The sequence below is a fragment of the Notamacropus eugenii genome, chromosome 3, assembly GCF_028372415.1.
Source record: "Notamacropus eugenii isolate mMacEug1 chromosome 3, mMacEug1.pri_v2, whole genome shotgun sequence".
NCBI classification, from domain to species: Eukaryota; Metazoa; Chordata; class Mammalia; order Diprotodontia; family Macropodidae; genus Notamacropus; species Notamacropus eugenii.
Genome location: NC_092874.1, coordinates 433,712,944 through 433,738,863, shown reverse-complemented (window position 1 = coordinate 433,738,863; position 25,920 = coordinate 433,712,944). Strand labels below are relative to the sequence as shown.

The 25,920-nt window shown below is 41.9% G+C and overlaps 1 protein-coding gene across 2 annotated transcripts; it reads left to right on the top strand.

Annotated features, from left to right (window-relative positions):
- Positions 1-1,114: 1,114 nt before the first annotated feature.
- LOC140497477 (uncharacterized) lies at positions 1,115-16,336 on the top strand. Of its 2 annotated transcripts, XM_072598480.1 has the most exons (5): positions 1,115-1,268; positions 5,903-6,029; positions 6,712-6,807; positions 10,575-10,681; positions 11,061-16,336. In XM_072598480.1, exons 1-5 carry the CDS (start codon positions 1,239-1,241, stop codon positions 13,182-13,184), a joined length of 2,484 nt encoding a protein of 827 aa, XP_072454581.1. In that variant the 5' UTR covers positions 1,115-1,238; the 3' UTR covers positions 13,185-16,336. The 2 variants fall into 2 exon arrangements, with proteins under 2 accessions (XP_072454581.1, XP_072454580.1); XM_072598479.1 differs by lacking the exon at positions 1,115-1,268 and having other exon boundaries at positions 3,770-6,029.
- Positions 16,337-25,920: the final 9,584 nt, after the last annotated feature.

Below are 25,920 nucleotides of genomic sequence, written 5' to 3'. Positions count from 1 at the left end.
AGTCAGCAAAGTCCAGTGGCAAGATAAAAGTCCAGATGACTGGCAAATGCATAGATACAGGAGGTGACCTTGACTTTTTAACGTCTGCCCAAGTCCTAGAGGCTCCTGGCACTGACTTCAGCCTCCTTCATGGCCTTTGAACATCTCGTTCTCACCTGCCCATTCCCCCAGGGGGACGTCTTCACAGGCTTGGGGTAGACACACCCCTAACCCATCTGCTAAGATGGGTTACCGGAGGTGGCTGCTCCGCATACTAGGGCTCCTTGGAGTCACAGGTGAGAGTTGGGGGACAGGTAGACACCAAAGGTGGACGAACAGCCCTGAACGGGGCTTGGCACGCCCCCGTGCCCCCCTAACCGAGCCACGCTGACTGACCCCACGATCCTTCCACCTGTTTCTCCATGCCTGGAGCCTCTGGCTTCCTCTTAAGACTTCCCCACTGGCTACCGCCCTCCCCTCCGAGGTTCCTGCCCCCCGATCCTCGGGTGTCCGTGTGTCCGTGTGGAAGCCCCTGGAGGCCAGGCGCTGGCTTTGCTTTCTCTGCATCCCCGGGCACTAGGCGCCTGGCACACGAGGCTTATGGATGTCGGGGCTGGGGGGTCAGATCAAATACACAGGACCTATTTTTCCTACACTATGAGCCCATTAGCCGTTCAGACCGGGTAGATGCATGGCTGGGGGGAACGTGGAGGTGCGGGGGAGAGGCTTTTAGAGAACTGGGGTTTCTGGGGGGGCGGGGGCGGGGGCGAGAGAAGAACGCTCAGAGCCTGCGGCAACGGCACCGTTTAGGAGCAGGTCCCAAACGGAAGGGATGCTCCCTCTCCACACCCCCTCCAAGCAGGCACTGGGAGTCCATGTGGCTGCTGGAATGAGACAGGGATTTTAAGCAGCAAGGGAGTCTGTTAGGGGCTGAGTTCTCCCTAAGGGCACAGGGCACCTTCTCTCCAAGAGCCTCCGAGGCCTCAGGGGTCCTTACACTCCCGGGCATAAACACAAAGTCCTGCCCGAGCCACTGAACTACATTTCCCAGAAGGCCTTGCCAGCAGGGGCGGAAGTAGAGAGGCTGTCTACTCCGACGCAGGAGTGGTTGCCATGGCAATAACGGCAGGCGGGAGGGACCTGCAAGGATGGAGGGAGGAAGGCGCCCTCTCACGTGACTTCCGCTTCCTCCTACCGTTCCTCGTGCTGTTTTTGGGGTTCTCCGGGTCGCTTCTGAGCTCGGGGAGACGCAGAGGAGGATGGGGACGAAGCCGCGGCTGAGCTGGGAGGTTAGCGGCCCGCGTACGTCCGGTCCCGGCCTGAACCTCCTCGTGTCCTCCCTCCCCTTCTCCTTAGCCCACCTCCATTTTTGGAAGGGCGAGCTTCCCCTCTCCCATCACCTTGGTTTTCTTCCTTCTCCTCTCCTTCCCTCCCCTTATTTCCTATTCCCACTCTCCCTCCGCCTCCTTTCCCCTTTCCCCTCCCCCTTCTCTCCCTCCCCTTTCCCCTCCCCCTCTTCTCCCTCCCCTTTCCCCTCCCCCTCTTCTCCCTCCCCTTTCCCCTCCCCCTCTTCTCTCTCCCCTTTCCCCTCCCCCTCTTCTCTCTCCCCTTTCCCCTCCCCCTCTTCTCTCTCCCCTTTCCCCTCCCCCTTCTCTCCCTGCCCCTCCTCTCCTTCCCCTTTCCCCTCCCCTTTCCCCTCCCCCTCTTCTCTCTCCCCTTTCCCCTCCCCCTTTTCTCCCTCCCCTTTCCCCTCTCCCTCTTCTCTCTCCCCTTTCCCCTCCCCCTTTTCTCCCTCCCCTTTCCCTTCTCCCTCTTCTCTCTCCCCTTTCCCCTCCCCCTTCTCTCCCTGCCCCTCCTCTCCCTCCCCTTTTTCCTCCCCTTTACCCACCCCCTTCTCTCTCTCCCCTTTCCCCTCCCCCCTTCCCCTTCTCTCCCTCTCCCTCCCCTCCCATAACCCTTCTTTCCCTTTCCTCTGATTCTCTTGCTCCCCCTTCTTCTAGCTCCACTTATCCTCTCGCTCCTCTTCCCCCCTCTTCTCCCCCCTCCCCACCTCCTTTTTTGATATTTCCTTTCGTACTCCCTTTCCCTTCTCTCTCAGCCTCTCCCTCCACCAGTCCTCCTGTTGCCTTCTCACTCTCCTGTGTTTTCCCCCCATCTCCCTCCTCCTTTTCCCCCCTCTCTCCCCTCCCTTCTTTCTACACTCCTCTCTCCTCCTTTAGAGCTGGAAGGGACCTTCTCCTCTAAGCCAATCCCATCATTTTACAGTTGAGGAAATTGAGGCACAGAGAGGTTCAGCGACTGGACCAAGGTCACCTAACTAGTGGGGAATCTGAGGCAGGACTTGAACCCAGATCTACCTTGTCAGTGCCCCTTCACACTCCCCAAACTCATTTCCTCAGCATCATTCCTTAAGCATGTCTTGCTCCTTCCCTCCTCCACTTACTCATCCACCTCAGCCACACACATAGGGATGGGCTCACACTCTCTCTCCCCTTAACCCACTAGTGTTCTGCTTCCTTAATTAGGCCTTCTAATGTTCCTTTATCAGATCATAATCTCCTGTCTTTATACCTTTTTCTGTGCTGCACCTTTAGTATGCCTGTTCGGGTAGACCTCCAATCTCTCCACCTTCTCAGGATTTTCTCTCATCCCCACTTTGGCTTTACTTTGTCCCTGTCCAGTCTCAATCCAGTAGTTAGCTGTGTCAGCTCTACACTGTCATGAAGTCAGCAAGCATTTATTAAGCACCTACTGTGTGCCAGGCACTGTGCTAAGTGCTTCGGAGACAAGCAACAAAAAAACCAGAGAAGAAGAGCCCTTATTTTCAGGGAGCTCACAAACAAAAAGGGGTGGGGGAACCCCATGCAAATAACCATGTACCAAAAGATAGAGAAGAGATTAGAGATGGACTCAGAGGGAAAGCACTAAGATTAAGAAGGACTGGGAAAGACTTCTTGTAGAAGGTGGGAGTTTAACTGAGATGTGAAGGAAACCAGGGAAGTCAGAAGTCAGAGATGAGGAGGGAAAGCATAGGGAACAACCAGAGAAAATTCCTGGTCATGTGGTCGTGATGGATTTGAGGAATAGAAACAAGTTCATTGTGGATTGATCTGCAAGTATGTGACATGGAATGATGTGTAAGTTAGGAAGGAGCCAGGCACGAAGGGCTATAAAAGTCAAACGGAAGATTTGGCATTTGCTCCTGGAGGTAATAAGGAGCCACTGGAGTGGATTGCATATGGGTGTGTGTTTGTGTTGTGGTCAGACCTGTACTTTAAGAAGATCATTTGATTGCTGAGTAGAGGATGGACTGGGGTATAAACCTGAGGCAGGTGGACTGATCAGAAATAGTCCAGGCATGAGATAATGAGAGCCAGCAACAGGGTGGTGGCAGTGTCAGAGGAAAGAAGAGAATGTATGTGAGAGATGTTACTGAGGTAGAAATGACAGAACTTGGTAACTGAGTGGAAGTGAGGGTGGGGATGAGAGTGAGGAGTTGAGAATAATGACTGGGAGAATGGTGAGAGCCTGGACAGTAATAAGAAGGGAGAGGGGAGCAGGGGAGGTAATAAGATCAGAGTTTAAGCTGTTTATAGGATATTCACTCTGAGATGTCCAAAGGAGAGTTGGAGATGCAAGACTGGTGATCTGGAAAGAGGTTAAGGCTGTATAAGTAGATCTGAGATCATCTGCATAGAGAAAATACTCAAATCTATACAAAACGTGGGGGGGGGGGGGGGGGGGAGGGAGTTATACACCTATTTTTGTATGCTCTCTATGTTTTTGTATGACCTGCAACTTAGGAGTAGTTTTTACATTTTTAAATAAAGTTTTATCATATTTAAAGATATAAAAATAATTCGTAGCTCACCTACTATACAAAAACAGGATTTGACCCTCAGCCATAGTTTTCTGATCTCTGGTATAGCTGGAAAAGAGAAAAGCGTCCAGAACAGAGGTTTGGGGCTACCTATGGGCAGCAGACACGGCCAGGATCAAAATGCAGAATTAAAGACAGAAATGGATAGGAAGAGAACCAGGGTAGGGCGGTGTCTTGAAAACCTAGGGAGGAGAGAAGCTGCCAAAAGGTCAAGGGTGAGGTTTGGGAAAGGGCTATTGGATTTGGTGATTAAAAGACCACTGGTAACTTTGGAAAAAGCCATTTAAGCCAAATGATGAGTTTGGGAGCCAGATTACAGAGTTAAGAAGGAAGTGAGAGGAAAGAAAATTTCCCCTTTATCCTATTAAACCTCAGTCCTTGATTACTCCTAGCATCTGCCTCCTCCTCTTCTGTTCACCAGTCACTGAACAAAGCTAGATAGTCTTAGCACAGCTCTGACTGGGTACATTGCAATTTCAAATTATCTGAACCTCAGCTGGGCCTCACTGCCCCAAGGGAGTCATTTTATTCCTTCCTGATCCTCTGTTTCTTCCTCACAGAAACTGTTCAATGCCCTTTTTTTCCCTCTTCAAGTTTCCCTCACTCTGCTCCTTAAGTTCCTGTTGAGGACCTAATTTCTGAGGAAATGAGCTCTACTTCTTTTCTCTTCACTTCAAAAGTCCCTGACACCATCTGCCACTTTCTATTCTTTCTGGCAAGCCCTCAACATGTGCACTTCCTGTCTTCAGTAAATTGCATCCTCTGTGATGCTACCAACTTTTTAATGATTTCTCAATTGCTGAATCTAATGGCCTTTTCTCAGTCTTTATCCTTCTTGACCTCTACAGCTTTGAACACTGACCTTTGCCATCTTCTTCTTGGATACTCCCAACTTTGTAGGGTTTTGTGGCACTGATGTCTTTTGGTTCTCTTGCTGTGTGAACATTCCTCAGTCTCTTTTGCTGGATCTTCATCCAGGTCACAACCATTAACCATGATTGTCCCCAAGGTTCTGTCTTAGGCCCTCTTCTTCTTGTCCTCAATATCATCTCACTTGGTGAGCTCGTTTCCCATGAGTTCAATAATCACAGTTATTACCTCTGTGCTGATGATTCCCAGATCTATATATACAGCCTTAGTCTTTCTTCTGAGCAGCAGTCTCGTATCACAAACTCTCTGACATCTCCTACTACGTGTCCTGTAGGCACCTCAAACTCAACATGTCCAAAAAAGAACTCAGCATTCCTCCCCTAGCCTTCTTCTCTGCTCTCCCTCCCTGTTGAGGGCACGAGCATCCTCTCAGCCTATAAGGTTTGAAACTTCTCAGTTACCCCGCATATCTAATCTGTTATAAAATCTTGTTTCTGCCTTCACAGTCTCTCCTCCCTATTCATGCCCCCTTTCCTCTCCTCACAAATCCACAATTCACTTCAGAATATCATTACCCTTTGCTCAGATTATTGCAGCAGCCTTTTAAGTTTTTTGCCTTTCTCATGTCTCTCTTCATATTACAATCCATGCATCACTCAGCTGCCAAGATGGTTTTCTTAAGTGCCAGGTTTGACCATATCACCATTAGAGATCATTCAGTGAATTTCAGCAGCTTCCTATAACCTACAGTATCAAATATAACATCATCTGTTTAGCCTTCCCTCTGTGGTTACTACCTCTCATCTACATCACATATAACTTGTATATCCCTACTTATTTTCACTCTAAAGCCCCATCCTGTCTCTCTGGTGTTATACCTCACTCTCCTTCACATACTCTAAGATCTAAAAATGCTTGCTGATAGCCTGCCCCAAAAGTACTTTGTAAGCCAAAAAGAGATAATGATAAATGGGAGCTGTTAGTATTGTGTTGTCACATTATCCAGAATCCATTACAAACTGAGATATAGAGCAGATATTCTATAGACATTTGATTTAGAGCATTCCAAAACTTGAACACTGAGAACTACTCCTTGGTTCCTCATCCTTTTACTTCTCACAGGTCATAGGAGGGATGGTGCCTGGTTTGGCACAAATGTATTTGATATTTCAGGAGTCAGTGACATTCAAGGATGTGGCTGTGGACTTTACCCAGGAAGAATGGGATCAACTGGACCCTTCTCAGAAGGAGTTGTACAGGGATGTGATGCAAGAGAACTATACTAACCTGGTCTGCTTAGGTAAGGACAGATTTCTCCTGTAAATCAAAATCAGTCCATTGGAAACTCTTGTTTTCATCCTTTAGCAAACTCTATATGAGATATCTAGATTATTTATTTAGGACTTGTTGCCAGGCATGCGCAGACCAGAGATTACTACTGGTTTTGTGACCTAAGAGTATTTGTGCTACCTGTTCTCAGGTGAAAAGTCTTTGCTTGTTATTGCTATCACCTTGATTGTGTTCCCCTTGAAAGTTCATAAAATCATGGATTTTGAGCTAGACAGAACTTTAGTGATCATCATACACATGAGACAACTAAGACTCAAAGTGGTTAAGTTACTTGCCCAAGGTTTCATAAATAGTCATTAATAAATCTGAGATCTAAACCTAGCTCATCCAGATTGTAAATCCAGTGCTCATCTTATAAGATCCTATTGCCCCAGGTCCAAAATTCTTCTTTAAAGATCCACTATAAATACCTGAAAACATGAAAAGAGTCCAATTCTAACTTTTTTTTCTGAGCCCAGACCCAGTTTGTGACTCGTTCCCATATATTTACCAAAAAAAAATAGTATAAAGCATATTTATGGGTTCTTTTTACAGTGATCTGTACCTCCCTGTTATGCCTGTTTTTCTCCAAAGAGAGAGGTGTTGGAATTGAATTTAGAGATTTTTTTTTCTCACCAACCTCCTATTTGCAGGACTTGCAGTTTCCAAGCCAGATGTGATTTACCATCTAGAGAAAGGGGGAGTACCATGGAGGGCAGGGGGAGAAGTCCTAAGATGGAGCTGCCCGGGTAAGTGAATAAAAATCAGATAGAGGTGTTATTACAAGAAACAGCTTAGCTTAGCTGGTTATTTAGGACTGATTCTAGTCAACTTAAGACTTTTTTTTACAGGTCTGGTGTTGTTTTCTGCATTTTTATGGATGGTTCATTTCTGAATATATCCATGTCACTCTTCCTCTTCAGTCCAGTGAGCCATCTCTTTAACAAATATTTATGTGCTAAACATTGTGCTGGTTACTGGGGATATACAAAAATGAAATTATCTCTTTCCTCAAGAAACTTACTTTTTAAAAAGTTTTATTGTTGTCTTTTGTTATTATATCACAGTCACCAAGAGACTTGTAACAAAGAGAAAGCAAAACATTAAGAAAAAATGAATTAAGATATCAGCCATGTATGATTACATATTCATCATTCCACACCTTTATTCCTGTATTTCTCTAGTGAAGAGAGAGAGACAGATCCATGTCAACACTTTCTTCAGGACTGTGTTGTAATGATACAACGTTCAGTTTCACTTTGTGTTTCTTGCATACAAAGATACAGTCTTTGTGTCAGTTGTCTTTCTGATTCTGTTTACTTCGTTCTGCATCAGCTAATGCAGGTCTTTTCCTGTTTCTCTGCATGCCTATCTGTTGTTTCTTAAAGCGTGGTCATTTTTCCCTGATGTGCATGGACTACTGCTATAGGAAACTTCACTATACCCAGAAGAGTGGATACTCACTTTCTTTCCTGTTGCTACCACAAAAGGTGCTACTGTAATTGGACTATGTCAGCATAATAAAAATGCTGATAACTGCTTCCATGAACTTACAGATTTAGTGCTACCAGTTATGGGACTAGACAAAATAAGAGAACTTTTGGAGAGTCAAAAGACTGAGAAACTGAAGGGAATAAGAGCAGTATAGAAACAGTAGGTGTGAAGGAGAAACAGCACTCCTCAACCTCAGATTAGGTTATTTTCTTCTAAGCTTTTTCATTATTTTTTTTTTCCATTTAAGTCATTAATCTATTTGGAATTTTGACTGTTAGTCTAGTGTTAGATATAACTTTAATTTCTTTTGTATTCAAACTGCTATTCATTTTTCACAACCAATTTTATTGAATAACCACCTCCTTGCTCATTGTTTTGTAATCTTTGTTTTTTTCAAATAGCAATCTGTTTTTTGCTTTGCAGCCAAATTCCAGAATATCTATTTTGTGGCACTGATCTCTTTTCTTCTAATTTTCAACCAGGACTGGATAGTTTTGAGAGTTGTTGCTTTGTTGTTTTCCTGCTATATTGACCTAGAAATTCACCCTTTCTCCCATTTTCCTACATAAAACCTCTTGCTGTTCTTATCTGTTCGTCCTTTAATATAACTTGTTTTCACTTTATCTAGTTCTATGAAGACTCCTATTGATATTGAGTAGTATTACACTAAATCTGTTAACTTGGGTCATGTTGTAGTCTTTATTAATTATACATAGATATGGACATAGAGTGTTTCTATAGTTATTCCCTGTTGTTCTTCTGTTTTTTATAGTTGCTTTCTGAAGGTCTAATTAGAGGAATGTTCAAGAAATTGATGTATTTTGTAATTACTGTCATTTATTTTTAAATTTTAGAGAATAAAGACTATAGAAATAGAGAGGATGTTGTATACCTTTTATACTATCTTACTGAACCATTCATTTTCTTATGTTTTGTTGAATCTCCTAGGTTTTGTTATGTAATTATTTATAATCAGTATATAATTATTTCATCTGCAAGTACAATGTTTTAAATCCTTTCTTTACCTAAGCTTTTCTCTGCAATCTTCTTAATGTTATAGCAAGTGTTTGTAAAGCCATGTAGAATAGTAATGATGAACTTCAACAGCTCTGCTTTTATCCTTATCAGGCTCCTCCTATGGGTAAGACACGAGATTTTGAATACAGAAATGCAACAAGCTCTGCCTTCTAGGAGCTTATATTGTCCTGGAAATAGAATATGTATTCTTAGTAGAAAAGGTTCTAATAATTTTCCGTTGCTAATCCTTCTAACTTTTGTTTTTAAATCAATCAACTCCTACACCTGCTTATACTATAAATTGAAACTGTATTGTATCAGAAACCTATTCTGTAACTACTGGTAGAATTTTTGGACTTAAATATTTTCTAAGATATATCTTTCTTGATATAAATACTTCATCAACATATGTGTTCCTTAACGTATTGCTTTATTTTATTTGCTGTCATTTTACTGTTTTTTTCCTCACTAAACAATAAATGGTCAAACATCCACTGGGGATACAAAGACAAACATGGAAATAGTCGCTGGCCACTAGGTGTTTACAGTCTAACTAGAGGAGATAACTTGTACATATTGAAGAATATATAGAATGAATATAAGGTGATGTTTTTAGGGGAAGGGATTCACATCCAAGGTGGTACTCAAGCTAAGCCTTGAAGAAAACTAGGATTTTGAGAAACAGACAGTACAGACTGACTCCCAAACATAAGGGATAGCCCCTACAAAAGCATAAGAGACAGCATACCTGCCAATAGGGAACAGTGAAAAGGCTAGCTTAGCTGGACCACATTTTGTGAAGGACAGTAATGTAACATCAGGCAAAGTAGGTTAGGGCCAGGTGATGATCGATTTTGATTGTCAAACAAGGGAGTTTATATTTGATCCTGGAGGTGATAGGGAGCCACTGAAGTTTATGGAGTAAGTGAGCAATGTGATCAGAGCTGCCCTTTAGGAAAATTACTTTGGCAGTTGAGTGGAGGTTGTACTGAAGTGGGCAGAAACTTGAGGTAGGGAGAACAATTAGGAGGCTGTAGCAATAGTCTACACAAGAGGTGGTAAGGGTCTGATCCAGGTTGGTGTGACTGTGAGTGGAGAGAAGGGCACAGGTTTGAGAGATGTTGTAGATAAAGAAATGGCCATGTACTGGATATGTGAGGAGAAAGAGTGAAACAGAGAGGTGATTAGGCTGATGGAGCTGGTATCCACAAAAATATGGGACATTTAGGGATAAGTTTATGAGGAAAGCTACGAATTTTGGTTTTGGACATGTTAACAAGACAATAGAGTTAGAAATGTCAGTCCAGAAGTGTTTTTCAAGCACTTCTGTGTGCCAGATACTGTACTAAGTGCTGGGGATACAGAAAAAGAGAAAAACTGCCCCTGCCCAAGAGAAACACATTCTGATAACTAAGTATACATAAGTTGTATGCTATGTAGAGGGAAGGTACCGCTTGGGAGATCAGGAAAGATTTCATGTAGAATGTGGGATTTGAGCTGAGTCTTGAAGGAAGCCAGAAGCAGTGAAAGACAGAGGTGAAGAGAGAGAGCATTCCAGTAATGGGAGATATTCAGTCCAAAGGCAGTGAGACAGTAGATGGAGTGTTATTGTCAAGGAATGGCAAGCAGCCAATGTGACTGGATTATGAATGGAGAGGAGGAGAGGAGAGGAAGACTGTAGCGAGGGCCCAGGCCCTATTGTGCTTTAAATGCCAAACAGAGGACTTTATATTTAATCCTAGAGGTAACAAGATAAAACTAGAACTCATTGGGTAATGGAGAGCTGACGTAGTTTAACCTGTGCTTTAGATAACCACAATGTGATAGTTTTTATAAATTATAAATTATTCTTCAAATATGAATATTATCATTAATCATTTCTTCTAGGGTTTAAAGTTTGTCATTCATTTTTTTCTTGATGAAGACAGGACTAAGTACATAGTAGAAGGTACAGGGAGTGGGAGGGGTGAGGAGCAGAGGAATATTTAATATTTTTTTCTTTTAGTTTTAGACACCAAGCCTGAAGCTGAGGGATTATTTCCAAATCTAGTCATTTCCATTGAACAGTCAGCCCAAGAAAGGCCCACAAGGCATGATCTCTGTGCCTCCAAGGTAAGTAGAACCCCAGAATATGATAACAGGTGAGAGGGGTACCAAAGTAGTGAGAAAAATTTGGGCCAAGTAAAAATAAACCAAAGGAAAATGCCCAATAAAGTGAAAGGCCATGAGTATAATAAATGTCAGAAGGTACAGTCAGGAAGCAGTCTGTTTTCCTCAATAGCAAGCCCCATTGAAATTGTGTCAGTTTATATTCTGACCCAAGTAAATGTAATAGAATATGCTCAAAGAGGATATTTTCCAAGATTAATCAATGTGATAAGTGTTTCAGAGGTAATTTAAATCTCATTGAAAACCAGAGAATATATATTTAGGAGAAATCGTATGAATATAGGAAAACCTTCAACCACTGTTCATTAATTATTACCATCAGACAAATCGTACTGAAAAGAAACCCCATAAATGTAATGAATGTGGGAAGGCCTTCTGTAACAAGTCAGCACTCGCTCGACATCACCTTAGTCATACTGGAGAAAAACCTTATGAATGCACTGAATGTGGGAAGGCCTTCTCCCGAAAGGCAGGACTTGCTCAACATCATCGTCTTCATACTGGAGAGAAACCTTATCATTGTCTTGAGTGTGGGAAGGCCTTCTCTTGGAATGGAGAACTTACTCAGCATCAACGTATTCATACTGGAGAGAAGCCTTATGAATGTAAGGAATGTGGGAAGTCTTTCCGACAGAGCACACAGCTTACTCAACATCAGCGTGTCCACACTGGAGAGAAACCTTATCAGTGTAATGAATGTGGGAAGGCCTTCCGTCTGAGCACACAGCTTACTAGACATCACACAGTTCATACTGGAGAGAAACCTTATGAGTGCAGTGAATGTGGAAAGGCCTTCCGCCAGGGCACACAGCTGACTCAACATCTTCGTATTCATACTGGAGAAAAACCTTATGAATGTAATGAATGTGGGAAGGCCTTTCACCTAAGCACACTGCTTATTCAACATCAGAAAATTCATACTGGAGAGAAACCTTATAAGTGTAGTGACTGTGGAAAGGCCTTCCTCCAGAGCATGCAGCTTACTAGACACCAGAAAAGTCATACTAGAGAAAGGTCTTATCAGTGTAGAGAATGTGGGAAGGCCTTCTCCCAGAAGGCAGAACTTGCTCTACATAAACGTATTATTCATACAGGAAAGAAATCTTATGAATGTAATGAATGTGGGAAGGCCTTTCACCTGAGCACACTGCTTATTCAACATCTCTATGTTCATAGTGGTGAGAAACCTTATGAATGTAATAAATGTAGGAAAGCCTTCCACCGAAGGACACTGCTTATTCAACATCAGCGTATTCATACAGGAGAGAAACTTTTTGAATGTATTGAATGTGGAAAGGCATTCACTTGGAGTGGAGAACTTACTCAGCATCAGCGTATTCATACTGGAGAGAAACCTTATAAATGTAATGAATGTGGGAAGACCTTCCGACAGAGCACTCAACTTACTCAACATCAACGTATTCATACTGGAGAAAAACCTTACGAATGTAATGAATGTGGGAAGGCTTTCTACCTGAGCACACAGCTTACTCGACATCATACAGTTCATACTGGAGAAAAGCCTTACGAATGTAATGAATGTGGAAAGGCCTTCCGCCAGTGCACACAACTTACTCAACATCAACGTATTCATACTGGAGAGAAACCTTATGAATGTAATATATGTGGGAAGGCCTTCCGCCTGAGCACAATGCTTACTCAGCATCAGAGAATTCATACTGGAGAGAAACCTTATGAATGCATTACATGTGGGAAAGCCTTCCGCCAGAGCACACAACTTGCTAGACATCAGAAAATTCATACTGGAGAGAGATCATATGAATGTGGTGAATGTGAGAAGGCCTTCTCTCAGAAGGCAGAACTTGCTATACATAAACGTATTCATACTGGAGAGAAACCTTATGAATGTAATGACTGTGGAAAGGCCTTCCGCTTGAGCACACTGCTGACTCGACATCAGCGTATTCACACTGGAGAGAAACCTTATGAGTGCAATGAGTGTGGGAAGGCCTTCCGCCTGAGTACACAGCTTATTAGACATAAGAGAATTCATACTGGAGAGAAACCCTACGAATGCAATGAATGTGGAAAGGCCTTCCGCCTGAGGGTACTGCTTATTCAACATCAGAATATTCATACTGGCAAGAAACCTTATGAATGTAATGAATGTGGGAAGGCCTTCCGACAGAGGACACTGCTTACTCGACATCAGAGAATTCATACAGGGGAGAAACCTTATAAATGCAATGAATGTGGGAAGACCTTCAGCCAGAGTGCACATCTTAGCCAGCATCAAACAATTCATACTGGGGAGAAACCTTATGAATGTAATGAATGTGGGAAGACCTTCCGTCTGAGTGCATTGCTTATTCAACATCAGCATGTTCATACTGGAGAGAAACCTTATAAATGTAATGAATGTGGAAAGGCATTTCCCAAGAGCATGCAACTTAGTAAACATCAGTGCCCAGGAGGAAATTTATGAATGTAATGACCAAAGGAAGCCCTTCACCAGTAGATCATCTTCTCCTCCTACGTGATCCATACTGAATATAGACCTTGTGAATATAACAAGTGGAAAAGACTTCCATGTAAGCATACATCTTCTTCAACATAATAGAATTATACTGAAAGCAAACTATATGAATGCACCAGTATCTTCTCTAGAACACATACTTCTATAGCTTCTCTAACCTCTTCAAGAAATAGGCTTCTGAAATGAATGAGACAAATCTGTCTCTACTATTTAGGAATCCATCTCTGGCCCAACCCTTCAGATGGACAGGGAGATCATTGTTTTATTGAAGAAGAGATGCTACTCATATTGGGTTATATCAATGTGATCTTGAATGTACTATGAGAATTCTTGAGTGTCAGCAAGAAGGTAGACACTATGAATCTGATATGTATGTATGTATGTATGTATGTATGTATATATCTGCTAAATAATAGTGGAGTGGCAGCAGTGATTGGGATCAGCTCTATCTTATTCAATATACCAACAGTACTGAAGGCACCAAACCAGAGTCAATACCTGATTATCTTGATGAAACATTCCTCTTAATGTAAAAATTTTCAGAAAAGTGGAGGCCAAAGGTGGCAGAGAGCTTAAAAGACGTATGGAAACTTTCACCTCAAAAGCAGGTATAAAGAATTAAAATTTTAGTGACTGTTTAATGCCTAAATAATAGAAGGATCCTCTGAAGAAGAAATTCAGCCTGAGATAAATGTTCTCATTGCAGAAGTGAGATGGGGGAGAATATAATTAAAGAGCAAGGAACCCTGACCCCCCACCCAATGTCTCCTGACTTTTTCAAGAGTGTTCTTGAAAAGTTGCTTTTTATGAGATGAAAGACATCAGGAACAAGTTGAAAGAACTGTTAAGTCTCATAGTATCTCCAAAAAAAGATTGAAGATCTGAGTTTGCATGGATTATTGGACTTTGAAGGAAAAAAAAACAAAGAGAACTAAGATGGATCAGTATGCAATACCACAAATTCAAGATGCTCTGAATGTGGCAGAAATTTGTGAAGGACTGTGCCATCATCACTAAATCTCTCAATGATCTTGTTAGGTACATGGTGGAGATGAATAGAAAGCAAGACAAAAGGCACAATGGGGCAACATTTGGATATTGTTGGGATGAGAAATATGAGCAGACTTTTAAAAATTTAATCATTCTTCGTGCAACATCTCATATGTACTGATGCTGGCTTTTGCAAACTCAAGGAAGTCCTTTGGTTGCATAATGATGCCAGCCTAGAAGTCTTGGGAATCGTTTTATTGCAGAAGAACAGTAGTAACCAGAGCCAATTTTATGTGCCAATTGAAGACTTACTGACTATGAGACATACTCACACAATTTGGAATTCTTGCCTATGAGATGACTTCAATAAGTATTCGAGACTCTGTGTTTAGTCCCATTGCACAGAAAATAATCCATTGCCTTATGTTTTTATAAATGCTATGTAATATATACCTACCAGGGATTAGTAGATACATGAAGATAGATTGGACTAAAGGTCATTGGCTCCACCTACTTAACCAATTTCAGTAAATGGCATTCCTTGAATGGATTTTATGGACTTAATCTAGCCCCCAGGGTCATAGTGGGAGTTGAAAGCAGTATACTCATACCACCACCTTATGTATCTGAGTTCAAAGAGTGCCTGCTGAGAAGACAAAAAGGAGTGAAAAAAGACAATTTAAGCCTTAGATTTCTGTGGACTGGCTTAGGTATCTGTGAGTTTGATTCACAAAAGCCATAAAATAATTTCTAAGGCTATGAACCAAAAGAGCTGAGTCACCACTCCTTGGAAAAGAGACCATGTAGTCCTGCCTTTCATTGAAGAACCAGAAGTTGGCCACCAAGAACAGAAGTATAGTTTCATCATCAATACTCAGAGGCAAAATGAGCTCACGCTTTGTCTAAGAGTTCACTTTGTCCAAGGACTATCATACCTTGTTCAGGAGAGGGTGGAGCTTAACTATCCCTTTGACTGTCTCCTCTGACTTGGTGAATAGATTGCTGATTTTGAAATCTGGAAAACTTGGGTTCAACTCCTGTCTTAGTCATTCATTAGCTACGTGACCAGGGCAGGTCACATAGCCTTACTTAACAGTACTTCATTTACTTCTTCCCCCGATACCTGTTCTTCATTTTCATAGAAATCTCCATTCTCTCCACCCTTCAATACTTTTTCCATTCCATTTCCCCTTCTCTTATTTAAAACACGTTGAACTTGTTTTATTATCCCTAAATCCTCCACTCTTTCAAACTTGGCTCTTACAAAAGTATCACCACCTCTCCAGTGTCTCAGGTTTGTAATCTTGACATTATTCTGGATACCTCATTCTCCCTCACCCCATAAATCCAATGAATTGCCAAGTCTTACATTTCTATCTTTACAAAATATGTCCCATCAGACCCCTTTTCTGCATTCACATAGATACCACCTTAGTTCAAGGTTATCCTGCCTGTATTATTATAACAGCCCCCTAATTGGTCTCCCAGTTTTAAGACTTTCCCCATCCTAGTTTATATTATGCATTGCTGCCAAAGAATTTTCCTAAAAGGCAAAGCTGGCCGTGTGACTCTCCTGCCAAACCCTGTTGTATCTAGTATAAAAAAAACAAATAACTTTTATTTAGCTATTAAAGCCCTTCACATCCTGTCCTCAACCTCTATTTCCAACTTCATTGAATATTACTCTTCCTCTGTACTGTGTGATATAGTCAGACTGGCCTTCTCTCTTCCTCACTCACAGCACTTCATCTCTGTTCTCCATGCCTTTTTCATTGGTCATCCCCCATACATGGAATTCACTCCCTTCTTGCCTCAAAGTCCCTTTCTTCCTATAAGGTACAGCTCAAGCACCTTGTGCTGCCCAGAGTCCTGATTCCCCCAGATGTTAATGTCTTCCCTTTCAAACTAAGTGTATTTCACTACTTACCATGTGTATATTATTTCTTAACTTTATATTTGTGCTGTGTATATATTTTGTGTTTCCTCTCTCCCTCATTATAATGTAAAGTCACCAGGACTAAGGATTGTTTTATTGTTTGTGCTTATATATCTAGCACCTAGCACAATGCTTGTTACATAAGAGTTGCTTAATAAATAGTTATTGATTGATGGATTAGACTCAGTTTCCTCTTTTGTAGAATGGGGATAATAATACCTCACAACTGCAAGGAGCAAATGAGATAATATGGTCAAAGATTATGACTAATTTAAAATGCATTATTATGAACGTAAGCAATTACAGTTTTTATAAGAAAAGTGTCCACATCCTGTCTGTACACTTAGGAATCTGCAACCATCCAAGTACTCCATAAACAACGTCTGAGACAGTGACCTTCCAAGAGTCCTGACATAGTTGGGCCCAGCTTCTAAAACAGGGATAGGGAGGCACAGTCTGTAATCTATAGGCACTGGTCTAACCTCCCTCAGAGACTGACCCACCCTGGATAGTAGGAGACAGTATGAGCCCATGGCCCAGGTGGTGCTTAGGGGAGGACTTAGGGAACCTGATGAGGATGATATTCACAGCTGGTACCAAGTCATAGTTCAATTTAATTCAGTAGACATTTTTAAGCACCTGTTATATGCAAGGAGCTTTATTTACTAGGTGCTGGGGATATAAAATTAAATATGAAATGGTCCTCAAACTCAAGGAGATTCAGCTTGCACAAAAATAAGTAAACAAAAAGTGAAGACTTTAAAGCAAATAAAAAGTCATTTCAGATTGGTTAGACTGAAGAATATTTGAAGAGGAGTTATATGAAATGACTAGAAATGTGAGTAAAGCCAGATTGTGGAGGAGGCTGCAGTGTACCACTGAAGATTTTTGATTAGGGAAGTGATATGCTCAGAGCTGTGTGGGGTATTTCAGTTTAGCAGCTACATAGAGGATGAACTGCAAGGGGAAGAGACCAGTTATTAGATTGGGTTGCCAATCAGGAAACCATTGCAGTAGCCCAGAAGATATGTGATGAGCACCTAAACTAATGACCTTGTGAGTGGCAAAAAGAGATGTAGTAATAGCCTCAGTGAGTCCTCACAGCTGATGGAATGGGGTATGGGAGTGGAGGGAGAAGGAAGTCAGTTAGGACTTAAAGGTATTAAGCCTGGATAACTGGAAGGGTGATAGCACTTCAGGCATTTGGTAATGTGGGACTGGAATTCATGAGATTGATTAGGGCTGCACAGTTAGATCTGGCAGTCATCTACATAGATATTATAATCAGACCAATGAAAACTAACGAATTTTCTGAAAGAAAGAGAATATAAAAAGAGTAAGGGGCAGGCCCAGCTATTTAAGGCATTAGTCTAAAGGAACTTTGTGAGTTAAAGGAGTCATACCTGGAAAGGAACAGGCCCAGGGACCAAAACTAAGAAGCTGCACCTGGGAGGAAAAAACAGTACCTCAATAGAAGAGAAAGGACACAACCTGCAGTCCCAGCAGCATGACTGGGGGGGTCCCTTGCCCATGCATGTCCCCTGAGTGTGTGTCCTCTAAAGTACTCCACATGTTTGCCTGCTTTTACCACTGGTGATGTTGTTATGTGTGTTTCCTTCGTTCTTGAAGAGGACCATGACATCAAGATGATGACATGACTTGAGTTGACTTTGATTTTAGTGAGGGAGGGCTGTGCAAAGTCACCAACTTCACTTTCTTCTCCTGAGCCATCTGGGTCCAGTGGCCTGATAGTCATTCTGATGCTGTATGTAATAGGAGAATGCATCTCAGGTATAGGGTTACTTTTACTACTTTCTGCAATGGTTCCCACTCCTATGAAGAAGAACCAAGTCTGCCTGGCATGAATGCCTTCAGAGAGCTTCACCTTTACCCTAACAATTTAATTTCCTTTTTAGTGGTATATTCTCCTATCTCTCATTTATATATTACTGCATTTTCCTAGAAAGAGGTACCTTCAGTAAGTAATAATTTTTTCCTTCATTTTTTTTTGAAGTTATCTTATTCTCAGTAACTATTCCTCTGTCTCACTTTCCTTGACCATTCATTCTCTTTTTTAAAAAATAAGTAACACTCTCCCTCTCAGATCACTGTCTTGTGGTGGAAGAGTTTGTGTACCTCAGTGAAACTATGAACTATGCGATGCAGGGTTACCCAAGATGGGCAGATCATGGTGAAGAATTCTATCAAAGGGTGATCCACTGGAGGAAGAAATGGCAAACAACTCCAGTGCCTTTACCTAGAAAACCCCATGGGTAGTCCTAAAAGATAAAAGAAACAATGAGCCTTTCCGATAGGAAGGTGGCCAATATGTTACTTGGGAAAAGTGGAAGACAACTACAAGTAGCTTCTGTACTAATGAAATGTTTTGGCCAAAGCCAAAAGGAAGCTCAGCTGCAGATAAGTCTGGTGCTGAAAGGAAAGTACAGTGCTGTAAAGATGAATTTTGCTTAGGAACCTGGAATGTACTCCGATGTTGGGTTGAAGGCAAAAGGAAAAGGTAATGCCAGAGGATGAGATGGATAGATTGTATCATGGAAGCAATGAACACGAACACGGACAGACTTCGAGAGACTGTGGAGGATAAAAAGGCCTGTCTTGTTATGGTCTACGGGACATGGGGGGAGGTTCACAAAGCATTAGACAAAACTAAACAACTGAACAACAAATGTATACTGCCTTTAGCAAAACTGTATAAAAAAAGTTTGACTTATCTCTGTTGTATAGTCTTCAGACTTGTGTTGCCATGTTGTAGGGGGGCGATTGCATATGTTTTGATTTCTGCTTCAGTGTTACTTAGTTACTTCATCACAATTATGAAGGCTTTTGGTCTGCCCCAGTTCCCCCCTGACTCAGGACTAGACTTTGAAGGTCAATTCTGTTTGGTGACTTGTTCTTACAATGCCATTTCACTTAGATGTTTTTGCTTTCAGTTGTGTTTGCTAATGGTAAATACATTGGTGGGAATCCACAGAATAGAGTTTTAGAAGTATGTAACACAGAGTACTTCATAGCTAAAGGTCTACCCATCCCTTCCCTCTCCCCCTGCTACAATTTCAAGTTACAGTTACAGAGTCCTGGAAGAGATGCTGCATTATTATAAGGGTGGGGCACAAGAAATTAGAGGGATCATGAAAGGTTTCTTGTAGGGGCACTTGAACTGAAGACTGAAGATTCATAGCCATACCACCAGTGGGAAATATACACACTTAAAAAACATCTGTCTGGGGAACACACATATGAAAGGAGTGTCAACTGAACCATAACTGCCTCTAACCTGTGGGTAGCTGGAACCAAACAAACAGCAGGCTAGAGACAGGAGAGTCTAAGAGTGTAATTAATTTCAGAATGAGGAAAGTGAGGTAAGCATGTGAAGCCCCTCCTAAGAGAGAGGGCTTACGGGTGCTAATGCTGGGACCACTTACATACATGAAAAAGGTTGACCTACAATATAGTCAGTCTTAGATCTTGAGTTCTCATGATTAACATTTCTTGGGACAGTACAAGTGTGCCTGGGTACTCTACTAGGTGCTTCACTGATTTGTTCACCCATCCTTGGTAGAGTAAAGCATTTGGAGTGTCAGAGGTGATGTTGAGACCTAGCCAGTCTCTGCATCTTGTACAGCAACTAAAGTCCCAGCAGCCTCTCCATTGGTTTTCAGAGAGCAACCAATGTAGAGAGATTTATAGCAGTATAGTATTGTCTGAAAACTGTTTTTTAATCGAAATGTTAACACAAAAGGTGACGGAATTCTAAGGAATTGCTAGTGAGAAAAAAATGTGTTGCATGTTAATGAATTTTGTGTACTGCATTTTATGGGTCTTGGTTACTGTCTTAGGAAAAGTGCATATGATCAAAATTAATGTTTATTATAAAGAATTGTATGCAGAAAAATGTATTTTCAAGCAATCTCTAGCAAAAATAATACTTTTTGGTGGTCAGAGGAACCTAACCCCCTATTTCCCATAGGTTCAACTTATCAACATTTGCAGTTTTTGCTTTTGCACCATTTTCTAGGAATGTTACCCCCACAAAATTTGAGGATTGAATATTTCAGAACCTGCCTGCAAAAACCCTACAAGATCTGTATGGCAAACAGTTGTGAAGGCCATCCTTGATCTCCAAATCCTTTTACTGGTAAGCAAATAACACTACAGGAAGAAAAGCTAGATGAAGCCAACATTGTCCACATTCCAGACTTTACTATGATACCTTCCTGATGTCTTTTCGTGCGGCAAGCCAGGAAGAATGGCCTCCTTAAGAATGGAAGCTAGACTTTTGAAAGCGTAAAGAATCTGCTGAAACAGGAAAATTAGAGACCACAATATCTCAACCCAGCAAAACCTCTTCATCAGACAGAACCCTGGAAGGTGAAGCAGGAAGAGACCCTTGGGGCCCTTGCATAAGACTTTTAGGAAATTGGGTCTACTAGGAGGCAAACCAGTCTGTCAGGTACAAGTCCAACCTGTCCTAAAATGCAGACTTCCGAATGGCAGGCAATAGAGATATTTGGCACAGACTGACTTTTGGGGGTGGAGGAGGAGGGGAATTCCAGGAAGTAATGGCACAGAATATGAAAGCACAGACTGAACCAAACTTTGTACACATGCCCACACAAAGATATCTTTAGTGGGAGGATTTTTAGGATCTTGACTGTGAACAATTTTAAGAAATCTACTGGAGACATGTTGATAAAGCTGACCATTGAGGACAGCTGAGGCCAGTCATCAGTATGTGCTTTTTCTCCCTGTGTCAGGTGGACAAGGACCAATGTTCTAGGAGAGTTTCTGTCCAAGCTTAAACCTATCCCTGAAGAACTGGAGTGGGAGAAGAAGATTAGGTCTAGGGCATACACGCATACACACACACACACACACTCACACACTCACATACACATTATACATTTCCTAGAAGTTTTGCCTGCTAAGGGATGTGGTTGGGGCAGGGTTGACACGATGTGGGCCCCTTTGCTCTGCCCCTTGGTTGGGTCATGAGATCCCAGAGGAGCGAGTATCCAAGAGGAGAGAATGTCAAACTGTCAAATTCTGCAACAAGGTCATGAATGATGAGGATTGAGAAAAGGTCATCAGTTTTAGTGACAAAAGAGGTCATCCATTTTGGAGAGAGAAATTTCAGTTGAATGTTGAGATTGGCAGCCACATAGTAGAAAATGTGAAGACAATTATTCCTAGATGGCTTTTTCTAGGAGTTTGGTCAAGAAAAAGATGGAGTGGATGGTAGGGTCTACTGAAGGTTTTTTAAGGATGGAAGAAATAAGCATGTTGTTGTGAATCAGGGAAAGATGAGATTGAAGATTAGAAAATTAGTGACTGTACAGACACTGTACAGACAGTCACTAGATCTAAGAAGATCTAGCTGTAGCTATATCCCATCGCTGGGGGAGAGAATGAAAAATAACAAGGAATTGTGAGATGCAGAGAAAGGAGAAAAAAATTGATGCAGACAAAGTGACAAATGGGAGCTCATGGTGAATGGCCTCTCATCAGTTAAGTATGAGGTAAGGAAGGTCTTCAGTTGAAAGAGTAGGAGTTTGTGGTGGCCTGGCAGTCCGTAAGAGAGAAGAGAAGGTTAGGCACAGCTATTATAAGAAAAAGGAGAGGGAATCAATAAAGTAGTAAAAATAATGTCTTCCTATGGTGAGGGACTCAGATTAAAGGACAAATTTGTAGAGGACATGGTCAGTTTGGGTGTATGTTTTCCTCCACATTCACTATAACCAGGGTTTATAGCAGGGTTCCAAAAATGGCTTAACAATAAGAAAACAAGTAACACGATCAGAATATAGACAAAAACAACTGAAACCACATAATTATACCAATAAATGCAAAAGATGTTTTGACCAAATAAAACACTAGAAACCATAAAAAATGTGACCATCGGAAAGTCACTTTTTTACTATGCTAAAAAGTCTATCTCTAAAACCAAATACTGGAACCAGGGAAACAGTCAATGTAAGCTCTCCTTGGGGGTAGGGACTGGTAAAACTATATCCTAAGTGCTTGGCACATAATAGGTATTTGATAAATACTCGTTGAATGAATGACAACACACTAGAAATCTTCACGACACTATAAAAAGGTGATTAAATGCTTTCTTTTTTGCAGATGACATGCACATCATGGTTTACTTAGAAAATCGCAGAGAATCAGCAAATTATTAAGACAGCTTTATGAAAGTAGCAAGATACAAAATAAATCAATAAAATTCAATTAAAAATGATAGATTTTATTTAAAGAAGCTACATAATAGCTACAAAATGATAGAATTTATTTAAAATACCTTCAAAATACATAAACTATCTTAGGAATCAAATCTACCAAGACACCAGAGGCATGGAAATTTAGTTTACAGAATATTTTTTACCAAAATAAAATAAACGATTGAACCACAAAAGTATAATAAAAATGATAGTACCTAATTTAACAGATTTTGTTTTATGCCAATCAAAGTATTAAGGGGGTTCTATTATAAATTAGACAATTCATTCGAAAAAAGTTAAATCTCAAGAAAAATACTGAAAAATAGGAATGCAAATATACATTTCTAGATCTGTTCAAAATAGTAAACATTAAAAAATAGATCGGTGTAATGCGCTGGAACAGTCGTATTCGGTCTACAAGCGTACACATCCAAGAACGTAAGGCTTGGAGAAGGGCTGTGGAGAACAGGATGTGACGTAGAGGGGAGGCGGGGAGACCCCCGGAAGTGTGCCTAACCGGCCAGGCCTACGCACTACATTTCCCAGAAAGCCGTTCCAGCTCAGGGCCCGGCGTTATTGGACTCCGATAGGCGTTCCTCCTTTGTTGCCATGGAAATACGAGCCAGCCACGAGTAGCTCGACTGTGATCCGTGACGCCATTTCCCTTTCCTCTTCCTTCAGCTTCCTTCTAGCGTTAGGATGCTTGCTGGCTGCTCGGCCCTTGGGTAGTTGTGAGGGGAAGGCCGGAGATGAAGTCCGCTCGCACTCCCTGGCTGGGTGACCCTGGGCAAGTCACTGTCAGCTGTAAAATGGGGGCCTCTGGTCCTTGTGAAGCGCCACGTGAGGGGCCTGGAGCCTCTGCCTGCACTTCGCTTTCGTCCAACGGCAGCGTCCCAACCCGGCACGCCCTAGCCGGGACAGTGTCCAGGAGAGCTTTGTTCCCAGCCTTCTGCACCGGGTCCTTCTGTGCTCGGCTACGTAGGGTTTCGTAGGGGCAGCCCCGCGGTGCAGCGGGTAGAGCGGGTAGAGCGCCAGGGCGGGCGCCAGGAGGGCCCGGGTGCCAGCCTCACCCCAGACCTTGACACCCGCTGGCGAGGAAGGACGAACGTGCGCACGCAGGCTTTACTTCTGTAAGAAAAGCTTAATGTAAATATATAATTAAAGTACACGAAGTACGCAGTAGTAGGAATTTAACATGTGATGTGACAAACGTGACTGATATAATAATAAATATGAACTAATTTATCCTCTTTCCAACAGTGCCGTCCTTCACAGTACGGCTTTTGGTCTGACACCGCCTGGCCTCTCTGGAGTGCCTGACTCTGCTCTTCCAAATGAACTCTGTCCTTATTTTTTATAACTCAGTAAAATAGCTTCTAGTCATTTAATTGGGATGACGTTGAACAGATTAGGTAAAATTGTCATTTTAAAAATTATGTTGGCTTGACTTACCCATAAACAACAATCTGTTTATATAAAACGTGTTTTATGTTTATGTTCATATAGTTTCCATTTTCCAGCTCTTCATTTTTATTGTTTATTTTATTCTGTTCACGTTTGTTCTGTTTTATTCAGCCTAGTCTTTGTAAGCAACAGATCGTAAAGTTTTATCTTCTTCTCCAATCCGTCGTACTCTTTTGTCTCATTTGTTTAATCTAGGCACATTTAAAGTTAGGAGTTAGGTTTATATTTTCCTTCATGTTTCCGTTTTTCCCCTGGAATTAGTATTTTTTGGGGTTCCTCTTCCTCTTTAACAGAAGTACTTTGTTACTCTTACTTAGTTTTCTTTAACACAACTCTGTTCCCACTGACAGCCTTTCAGCCTCCTCCAGCCATTCCCCTTCTGTTGGTCACCCCCTTTCCTAGTTTTGGCGTTTGTACTTATTTTTCACTCTTCTTTTGATCTAGTTAGCTAATTCTTCCTTTTTTTTCCTTCAGTTAAGCAAAATCCTTCTTACTGTCTTCTCCTTCAACTTTTGATAATTGTTTTCATTTTCTTTGCCTTTTTCCAAAAAGCATTTCCTTCTCTCATTCTTTTCATTAATTTTTTCCTTTTTTATTCTAATCTTTTATTCTTTGATTCACGATCCTTACATTTATTCCTTCTTTAGTCCCACTGTTCCCCATGGAATTAGTCATTTACTAGTCAATAAACATTTTTAAAGCACCTACTATATACCTGACACTGTTATGGAGATACAAAGAAAGGTAAAAGGCAGTCCCTTCTGGAGCTCACAGTGTAATGGGGAGAGGAAGGGTGTCAGGGAACAGCATGTAAACAACAATGTACAAAGAAGTTATAGACAAGATAAATTGGAAATAATCAGCATTGGGAAGGTACTAGAATTAAGGAGGGAATTTTCAAGGTGGGATTTTAGCTGTTACTTAAAGGAATGAAGCCAGAAGGCAGAGGAGTGAGGGAGAATTCCAGGTGTGGGAGAGAGCCCACGGAAAATGCCCCAGAGGTGGAATGTCTTGTGAAGGAACAGCAAGGACGCCAAAGGCACAGAGTACCTGTTTGGTGTGTAAAAGGTTGGGGGGAGGAGGGACAGGGGAAGTTCTGGGGTTTGTAAGTCTCCTGGTGATGAGGGCTGGAGAAAAAAGTACAGGAACTAAAAGCTGGAGTTCCCTACGTGGCCATCTGGAGAAGAATTCACAGGCTCAAGCATTGTTGAAGTCAAGGTAAAGATTTATTAAGCTTTTCAGCTGGCAAGAGTTCTTAGGGAACCTGCAACCTTAGAGGAGCACAAGTAAAGTTTATGTAGGATATTCTACAGTAAAACATGTGCCAAATATGCTAATTAGATGGTTCGGGGCAGGATTGGGAAGTGGTTCTTAAAGGAACGTGCACTTTTGGGATCTACTGTGCAGGTATTTTACCCAGAGTTCATCAGGAAATAGCCCAAGGTGGGACTACATGGAAGTGTGGTTTTAGGCCTGAAACCACTAAGTCAACTAGCAGTCAGGAATGACTAAGGAATACCAGGCTGCTCTCATCAATGTCTTGTTAGACAGGATAAATGTAAGGGAGTATATGTATGTCTAAGTCTGATGGTCAGTGAGTAGTAAATATCATTATGACGCAGTACACAGCCAGTTCAGCCAGTACACAGCTGATTCAGACTAATAAGTTCTATAGGTGTGTTGAGGTCTGGGAATCATAATGAAGTCTGGGGTGCTCAGGACCCCAAAATACTGACACCAGGTGCTCCCAAATGAATTCTACTCAAGACTTCTAGCCAAAGTAAAACAAAGTTTATTAAAGATTCGCCACATTGGGTTGACTCTTAAGGAGCCTAAGCATTTGTATTGCTTATATTGACAAGCGAGCCAGATAGAATGTCAGCTGGACAGTCAGAACTGGATTGAATCTGAGTACCTTCATGGGGGTGAGATGTAGCTTATATACAGAAAAAGATCAGAGGGAAAGATCTGGAGGTGGTCTAGTAGTCTGGGAAGAAGGTCTAAGGAGGATCTTGATGGCACTGTGTGTTCGTCCTTCATTGCTGAAGAAGACCAT

Coding starts and splice junctions, on each gene's coding strand:
- LOC140497477 (XM_072598479.1), top strand. CDS start 5,864: ATGGTGCCTGGTTTGGCACAAATGTATTTGATATTTCAGGAGTCAGTG. Junction 6,030..6,711: donor TACTAACCTGGTCTGCTTAG/GTAAGGACAGAT, acceptor TCCTATTTGCAG/GACTTGCAGTTTCCAAGCCA. Junction 10,682..11,060: donor ATGATCTCTGTGCCTCCAAG/GTAAGTAGAACC, acceptor TATTACCATCAG/ACAAATCGTACTGAAAAGAA.